At 39.6% G+C, this 9,431-nt stretch overlaps 1 protein-coding gene across 2 annotated transcripts in view; it reads left to right on the plus strand.

Annotated features, from left to right (window-relative positions):
* si:ch73-116o1.2 (ras-related protein M-Ras) overlaps positions 1-9,075 on the plus strand; it is a 16,035-nt gene extending 6,960 nt beyond the window's left edge. The window contains exons 2-6 of one of the 2 annotated variants that reach the window (XM_024286938.2): positions 3,425-3,677; positions 4,011-4,164; positions 5,454-5,553; positions 5,906-5,985; positions 7,341-9,075. In XM_024286938.2, the coding sequence (XP_024142706.1) occupies positions 3,485-3,677; positions 4,011-4,164; positions 5,454-5,553; positions 5,906-5,985; positions 7,341-7,440 (627 nt within the window). In that variant the 5' untranslated portion in view covers positions 3,425-3,484 and the 3' untranslated portion in view covers positions 7,441-9,075. Of the gene's footprint in view, positions 1-3,420; positions 3,678-4,010; positions 4,165-5,453; positions 5,554-5,905; positions 5,986-7,340 lie in introns of both variants that reach the window. The other variant, XM_024286937.2, reaches the window with a different exon arrangement.
* The last annotated feature ends 356 nt before the right edge of the window (positions 9,076-9,431 follow it).

A 9,431-nucleotide genomic window follows, 5' to 3' on the forward strand; every position in this document is an offset into this window, starting at 1 on the left:
TTTTTTTTTTTTTTTTTAGGATCTGTTTGTGCAGCATTTTAGGAGCCTTTAACATATTGATGAATAAACTGCAGCCCATATTTATTTTGTGGCTATTATTGATCAGGCATTTTGCCTTTGCTGTTGGCAAAGTTGCAAGGCTTGGAGATGCATCACATGAAGGGCAGTGGTTTATTTTTATGTTCACTTTTGGAATTTCATGGAGTGAACTTCCTTTTTTTTTTTTTTTTTTTGCTCTTGTCAGGCTGACTGTTGTCTTGAGCTGCACCTGCTTTTGACTCTGGAATGTGTGGGTAATAATAAACAGAGGAGCTTAAAGACCCCAAAATGCGTTTTTAATGTGTTTTTCTAATAATAGAGGACATGTATAAAGAAAATTAAACTTAAAATTATGTTTTTGAGTTTTTTTTTTTTTTTTATCAAATCCTGATTCAGGTGCACAAACATTCGTTGGAAAAATCTTGAATATGTGACCTTGAAGCTACTACGGCAAGCCATAAGCTCCCCGCTCCACCCCGTTCTGATGCATCTACTTATAGTTGAATAGGTACACTATATCTACGTCTCCATTATCCTTATCTGAGCTGGCATCTGGCTCAAAACTGTACGGCTGGATAGCTCCAATAGTTCTTGCCAATTTTGTTGCACCGGTAATGTTTGGTTGGAGGGTGTGGGGTCCTGTAAGCTAGTGGAAGAGCATGTAAACAGATGGAAGGCGAATTTCTAATGAGCTCCTGCTGCTCTGCAGAAACAATGTCCAAGAAAATGACAGTTTTTTTTTTCATTTCTGCTAAAAATGGCATCTCAGACCACTGAGAATGCTTTGAAAATAGTGATGATTTAAGTGATACTTTAAATAGTTTGACCGAAGTTGCCCCTCAGTTTGCATGTGTTTGTGGCTCTTGGACAGACTGATCAACTGTCCAGCATTAGCTGGGTTGACTCCCCTGTGACCCCAAAAGAGATTCAGTGGGTTCTGAAGATGAATGGATGAACTGTTGGGACACAATTTTTTTGCCTTATTCTTCACAGTGCTGATTGGATAATTGGCTGCTTTGTTGTAGGACTCATGACATGACCTCAATTCTTCAACTCCATGATGCTTTTAAGGATGCTAGCCAGAAAAACCACCAAGCACTCTCTACAGAGAGTTAATGTGAATCCAATGGTTCTGCTAAGAGGAAAAGAAGGTCTTTAAAGCTCCTCTTGGGAGCTAAAAATCCCAGTGATTCAGGTATCATTACTCACTGGACCCAGATGGACAGAGCTGGTTCTACTCTGTCCTGCTTTGATGATTCCTTCAGGGGAATAAAGATGGCATATGAATACTCTGACTTAAAATCGTTCTGATTTAAAAAAAAAAAAGCTTCAGAGTTGTTTATCCTTATTTCAAAAAGGCCCCAATTACAAACCACAGGAATCCATCTGGCCCCTGTGGTTGTATTGAACTTAAGACGAGGAATGTCATCCATGTTGTCTGGAATTCTTTGCATAGAATCTGTAACCAGTTTGTATTTCTGGCTTCTTGCAGCATCATTGTGTATTTTTGCCTTCTGCATCTTGGCAGACTGGCTGTCATCACAGAAGCAGCGAGGCGCTAATGCTGGAGACAAAAGGCTGCTTTGTTTCCTGTAATTCTAAAACCTTTTTACAGAAACTAATCTCTTTACTGTAAAACATTTTTTCTACAAAAATGTCAATTATTAAAATGTGTAAAAAGAATTATTAAAAATAAATTTTATCATGTGTCATTCTTATAGTTTTCCAATCTTCATATGTTCTGAGCCTATTTTTGCATTATTGACGTTGCATGTTATCACAAAAGTAAGCTTACGTATTATTCGACAGATGCGTTTATTTTGAATTTTTTTTCCCAAAATCCCCAGTTTTGAACCAGAACGGTTTGCCAGTTTCTGTTGGAAGGTGGTGAGAATGGTTTAGACACATTTTGGTTTGCTTTTAAGTTGCTCTTAAAGAGTGGACCTAAACAGTTAGGACTACAGTTTTTCTGGTTTGGTCCATATCAGAGATCAAGCAAGCTTTCACATTGCACTTTTGAAAACCAACCAAATGGCAAAGACTGTAATTTACTTGTTTGGTCCATATTAGAGTTAAAACTTTAGCAACTACAGTTTCACTGGTTTGGTTTGTACAAGAGTTCAATCAAGCTTTCACATTGCACTTTTGACAATAGACCAAACCGCGGGGACTAAAGTGACTTGTTTCCATTGAGTGGTCCAGACTGGATCGGTCCACTCCTGGCCGGTTCAGAATGATCCAGCCAATTCAAGTGAGTGTTTCCATTGACTGTTGGACTAACAAAGATGCATGCAGGGTTTAGACCGATGACGTAGCTGTGCATTATAACTCTGCAACTACAGCGGTTCTCCGTATTTGTAGATTCGGTGTGTGTCCGGTCCTTAACCCCCACGAATAATTGGAAGAACACTGAATGCAAAGAAGTTAATATTCTTTGCAAGAAGATTGAAGGAGGTGAAGAAGAACGCAGCTGAAAAAAGGACAAAACTTTTGGCTTGAATCTCAAGTTGGAAAAGGCGGGTCGGACGCTTGTTGTTGTCGTAATACCTTCTATGGATTAAATGGAAATCCAGTGGATTTCATTGTGTGACGATGGTAGCTCCGCCCTAACTGGTCCTTTCCATTCTTCTATGGATCTATAACCAACGGGGGACCAAAAATGGCCATGGGTCCATATAATGGAAAGGCTCAAAAAACCAATTCGGTCTGGACTGTTCTGTGGAAAAGAGGCATAGTTTTACTGGTCTGGTCCATATCAGAGATCAAGTAAGCTTTCACATTGCACCAAGGACTTTAGTTTTACTGGTTTGGTCCATGCCAAAGTTTAAATGAGCAACTAGAGTTTCACTGGTTTCTACTGGTTGTACCAGAGGTCAAGCGAGCTTTCACGTTGCACTTTTGAGAGTTGACTGAACTGCGAGAACTATGGTTTTTCTGGTTTGGTCCATATCAGAGGTCAAGCAAGCTTTTCACATGTTCTCCTGTTTTGGAGAGTCGACTATTTCAGAATAATTCACCTAAACTGTGTTTCTGAGATTCTGAAGGAGGAAGGAACCCATACAATCTTCCCACTAGTTATAACCTAAAATGTAAAACTGTTCAACATTAAAGCATCAAATGATTATTTTAATGCATTTATTCCTTTATGGCCCTGGTTTTGTCTTCTCAATGCTGCCCCTTTGGTATCAAAAATGCCTCTGCATTGTTTTTTTTTTTCACTCTGTATTTTCACTCTGTCATTCTGCTTCCATCTGTTGCTTTAAGCTAAGATCTTTGGTTTCCATGGTAATAAGATGGCAGCTGCTTCAACAAAAGAGAAGGGGAAAACGCCTTAACTCCTCTCTCTGTCTCCTGTTTCCCTCTTCATTGTCCTTTTTACAGCCAGGTGTGTCTCATCACCTACTAGCCTACTTCCACATCGCTACCGGCACCAGTAGAGGTAACCATGGCGATGAGCGCAGTGCCAAGTGACAACTTGCCAACCTACAAGCTGGTTGTGGTGGGGGATGGAGGTGTCGGGAAAAGTGCTTTAACCATCCAGTTTTTCCAGAAGATCTTTGTGCCAGACTATGATCCCACCATCGAGGACTCTTATCTTAAACACACGGAGATCGATGGACAGTGGGCCATACTTGATGGTGAGATTGGAACCAACATTCCGGTTTTCCCCCTAGTTTGTTCATTTGTTTGCATCTTTATCAAACTCAAATGTATCTTTGAGCTCTTTTGTTTTGCTTTTTGTCGGTGCATTCCCTTTGAGTTGGATAAGACATTTGGTTAAAATCTATTCCAGGTAAAGTAGTAAATTGATTGAAAAGCAGGAATTCGTGTTCATTTTTCATATTACTCATTGACATATTACTCTTATTCTGATATGTGACAGCTAGTGGGTCTTATAAAGTCCTGCTCAGGTCTAAATATTCTAATGCTGAATTCAGAATAAAGGCACGGATGGGTTTGCTTCCCCTCAGTGCTGGACACAGCAGGCCAGGAGGAGTTCAGCGCCATGAGGGAGCAGTACATGAGGACGGGGGACGGCTTCCTCATCGTCTTCTCCGTCACGGACAAGGCCAGCTTTGAGCATGTGGACCGGTTCCATCAGCTCATCCTGCGGGTCAAAGACAGGTACTACACAACAACTTGGAAACAGATTGTAGTTCAACTGTTTGTACCATTATCTGAGAACTGGACTGAGTCTGAGATCCCCCTTAAAAAATGGTTTACTTAAGGCTCCAATGAAACAAACTCAATTCAGTTGCAGTTTTTTCACAATGCGGACGCTGCCATGTTGGAGTCAGACGACGTCAGTAAGCAGTGATTGGTCTGAGTCAATGTTTCTATGGCAACCCTTCTGTCCAATCCAGAGTGAGCATGTTGGAAGTCCACACCTTGAGGCATTTGATTGGTCTGTTTTTAACTTGCGATAAAGAAACAAAATACTATGGGGAGAAAAAAAGATTAGCAACAAGATGTTAAAGGTAGCAGAACAAGAATGATTATTTTGATAAATAGAATGACTAAGTAATGGTTATTTATTTCTCTATTGAAGTCTAAGGGATTTTAGCTTCTCCGATTTTTACTTCCTGTTTGGAACACCAGGGGGAGGGGTCACTCTGTCCAGTTCTCATATACAGTCAGTGGTTTGTATCAAAGTGTAAGTCTTCCTGTTTGAGGCCGGAGGCAACTCACATTGTCCGGTACCCTAAAAAGGCCCCTCTAATCCTCCTCATTATCTATAAGTTTTTTTTTTTCCCAGTGTGAAGCAGAACTCTGCTGGGGTAAATCTTTTGGAATCTCAACTTTTTCTTTTCTTTTTTTTAAGAGTAAAAATATCACTCATGTAAGAACCTGGCCTTTGATTGAAAGGTGACAGTCAATTTCTTTGCTTTAGAATGGCATTTATTTGCCATTTCAACAACCATCAGACATTTTTATTTTTCTTCTTTTCTGATTAAAAAAGTAAGGGTAAACCGCTTTAGATCACCTTGTTAGACGCTCTGAATGTTCACAGCATTCAGAATTCCCACAGTAAGTTAGTAAATGAATTCAAAAACCAACAGAATGTTGTTGTCCGGTCTACACTGATCTTACTTATTGCTTTATTTTTTTAAATGTCTGCAGTCTAACATTCACGTGCACGGCAGAAGGGGCCTGGATTTCACGTGACTTTGAGATCTGCAGAATCGTGCTGCGCTCTGCTCCCAAAATACGAGCGACTTGTGAAATGCAACACCTTTCAGAAACTTTATTTTTCCAGTTCGTGCAGCGGGATGCTCCCTCTGCTCCACACTGAACACTAACCGAGCCGCTTTTTGACGCTGCAAATCGACTGAGTTTATTAAAAAATAAGGTTCCCTGATTTTGATAGAAAATGAAGACAATTTTACCAAAAATGTTTGACCTTTTCCTCTCAGAGAGGCCTTCCCGATGGTGCTGGTGGCTAACAAGGTGGACCTGGTGCATTTACGAAAGGTCACCGCTGAGCAGGGCCATGAGATGGCTGCAAAACACAATGTAAGTTTGGCCTTTCTGCATTTTTTTTTTTTTTTTGTAGCAGTTTCATTATGTTACTGTCTGCACACTAATAAATTCTTTTTTTGGGCACAGCAAATAAGTCTAAAATCAGACATTTCATTCTTAGAAGTTTGTTTATTTGTTTAAACTGCATTGAAACGATTTGTCAAATCTTTATTGTTCCAAATAGTTTTTGCCAATTGAATTTAGCTTTACTGCTTTGAGATTTATTTTCCTGCTAAAACCAATTATTTTAAATTTGAATTATATTATAAGTGCTTGTCTGCAAATTGTAACTCTAATGTAGAAAATAGTTTAAGTAAATTTCAGACATTTTTTTTATTATTCCTAGATAACCTACATTGAAACCAGTGCCAAGGATCCCCCGATGAACGTGGACAAAGCGTTCCATGAACTGGTCCGAGTCATAAGGTGACTGCTTCAACTTTGCACCATTTCTGACTCATTTTTCTTAAACTCTGAGTTAAAAGAACTCAGAGATAGATGTATTTCATCACAGCCCGACAAGAAATTTTTTTTTTTTTTTTGTTTTTGTTGTTGAAAGTAACTCTGGGTAGCTTTTTTCCAAGATAATTTATTAAGAACTACAAATCAAAAAAAGCTTACCAAGCATATTCAATTTAACTCATTTTTCTTGCGTTTTCTTGCATTTGTAGTTATTAAATTATTATTAAATTAAACATTATTATGAAAAATCTGTAATCTAAGAAACAAAATTATTTCCAGAAAAACATTTTTTTTTTTTTTTTTTTTGCTCAATGCAATAAAAAGTAAAGTCGGCCATAAAAATCCTTTTTCTTTCAGGCGCGTCAGGCTCTTTGAGGCCTGTGGCTTTCATGCTGAAGGTTGACTAAAGACAGAAACATCCCAGATCCATTTCCCGTCTCGATTGGTAATCTCAGAAGAATTTGCTTTTAGGGACATACTTTCAGTTTGCTCATATCCTCTTAAATCGTGCTCGGTTTGGGTAACCAATAACATCTCAGCTGCACATTAAACCAGCAAAACTGAATCAACGCCACCCTCTTGTGGTCAAACTCAAGATGTGGAACGATCCCTTCTGAGGAAAATGACCCGGAAGTAAAGGAGGAACTTTTGACTTCCTCAAATTGTAGAGGAAATTTAAAAGGAAAAGGAAACATCCAACCATATTTCCTGAAAGGACAAAGTTGAATTCAATCCCACAATTTATTGCTGTCATAACATTTAAGCAAAAACATAAAATGTTTTGAAAAAATGCGAGAAACATGGCAGCATAAAATGCATTTTAATCTAGATTTTGACACGAAAGATTTTGAAACCTTAATACTGGTTGTGTTTATCGGCGTCCATTGATTTTCTGTAGTACAGGACATGACGCACAAAAATGTGTCAAAATGTTGTAGTTCGACTTGTGATACCACACTGTTGGAAAATGAGTTGAAGCTGAAGTTGGTTTACTTTTTTTCCTCTTCACTGCATTCTCACTTCTTACTTTACGTTTACATTTCTTACTTAACATTTAGAAACGTTTTACTTTTCTTTAGTGAAAGAGCTACAGACCCCTGGATTAGGAATATATCGCGATACGTATCATATCGTGCCGTGTGTATCACGATATATATTGTATCATGTACATCGCGATGCGTATCGTATTGCCAGACTCTTGCCAAAACACACCCCTAGTCAACACCAAACTGGGATTTTCAAGATGTTCTACAGTTTGGTTTTAATTTCCTTTCTTCTTATTTGACTCGACTGACGAGCTTCTTTCTGCTGATCTGCAGACAACAAGTTCCAGAGCGAAACCAGAAGAAGAAAAAGAAGATGAAGTGGAGGGCAGAGCGGTCCACGGGCTCCCACAGGTTCCACTGCGCCATCTTGTGACCTGTCCTTCCCTGTGAATGAAACCCACACAAACTGACACACACACAGGGACACAACTTTGGATGTCAGGGAACTTCTCCACAGCAGTGGTTATCTACTGGTGCACACAAAAAAAGGAGAGGAGGGCGGTCGACGGCGGTGGATCCAAAACGACGAAGACCGCACCCTCCCTCCTCGAGAGGGTCCATCTGTGTTCAAGCCAACCTCTTCAAACTCTCTCAATCAATTGTAATTTTTTTAATTTATTATGAAGCGAGGGGCACAAAAGGGGTGGAGCCAAAATGAGAAACTGTCCGAAAAGGGAGCAAAAGTTGCATCTGGTATTTTCTAGACCATCATTTCTGCTTTCGTCGTCTGTTTTTGTGGATCTTTATGAAGGTTCGGAGGACATGTCTGCATGGGATAGCACTGACTTTATTGTTGATTAATGGACCGGAAGTGCACGGATGCTCCAGTTTGGGAACAAGTGAAAGAAATGTGGATCGTTTCCATAAAAACGGCCGTTTTATAACGTTCTGTTTGCATTTGTAACTTTAAGGAGAATAATGGAAGTATCTGTAACAGGTCGATCAGTTTTAAGAGCCATGTTTACACTTTGGGGGTTGTTTTCGCTGCACGGACGCGGCACCAAAGCCACTTTCCATCCTTTTCAGTGTTTGGAAACGGAGCCGATCACGAGCAGCTCTGTCCTAGTCCAAGTTTGTCCTGCTTTTACCGGCTGAATCGCTACTTTCCATATTTGATATGAAAACTGTACTTAGGTGTCCGTGTGGACAACATCCCAGAGAACCACGGAGGTGTTGATGAGGGACGGTGGTGGTCCGGGGCTGGCCGCAGAAGCCCGTCTGCTCGGGCTGCAAACCAAAATCAACGTGATGTCACTTTACTTCAACCCAGGGGCTTTTCCCACTTTGAAGAGTTCAGTACTGTCCGACAAATCCCGGGAATCTGCCAGAGCGTGACGCCTACACGTCTTTATTTGAAGTCCTCACTTTGGAACTCCGTGTTTGTTTGTTGTTGTTGTTGTTGTGAAGTGGATGGGAATGTACAACTTATTAAATGGCGAGTACTGTTATCAGCCTGAGCTTGGGCGGACGACTCTCCAGTCCGGACTCTTGAAGGAAAACATTTTTGCACTTTTGAAAAACATTTTTCTGACTTTCCTATCGGCATGTTTTCTCTCAGATCTGTGAGCGAGCTGCTGGGCAGAGGAAAACAATGTGAATGTGAAGGGGCGGAGCTAAGCAGGCCGGCGGCGGCGGCGGCGGCTAAAGATTGGAGCCGTGCCCCTTTGTAACGTTAATAAGTTCAATATCAGCCAGTTTTGAATGAAAAGTTTAACTCGATCGAAGGAGCACAGTGTTTAAATCAATCTACTGATGGAGGAAGCCTTACAGAAGTTTTCTGAATTAAAATACTGATTTTTAAAAAAAACAGACTGGACAGTCGGAGAGGAAAATGTCTATAAAAAAAAAAGTTTATATTGAAAATGTTGCATCGTGTGTGTTTGATACCATTTTTGTATTCTTGAAATTTTCTCTTCGAAACAACTGAATAATTTATTATTGTCTGTTACCTCAGTTTGTTCCAGACCTGGACAAAGAAAAATAAATAAATAAATACGAATTTTCCCAAGTTTTTAACAGTTTTATTTATTTTTTTCCAGCAGCTTTAAAGCCTTTTGGCTTTAAGAACTACAACAGAAGGGACAGTTGGGGATCTTCTCCTTTGTAGGAGCTCACAAAACATGTCAGAAATGTATTTTTAAGAAAAAGTTTTAAAATTAATATCTGCATATTCCTTTAAACAAATCAAGAAACAAGAAAAGAAACCCCACAAAGGGATTTTTGTTACTTCTAGACAAAAAAATCTGCTTGATTTGGGGTCAAAACTGCTGATGAAAACACAAAATCCTGAGTAGAAGAAGAATCTAGTCTCTGAAAATGTGAACCTTTTGTTTTAGAGCTTATTGAAGCATAAAAATATGGCAG

Source organism: Oryzias melastigma, linkage group LG21 (assembly GCF_002922805.2).
Source record: "Oryzias melastigma strain HK-1 linkage group LG21, ASM292280v2, whole genome shotgun sequence".
Lineage (NCBI taxonomy): Eukaryota > Metazoa > Chordata > Actinopteri > Beloniformes > Adrianichthyidae > Oryzias > Oryzias melastigma.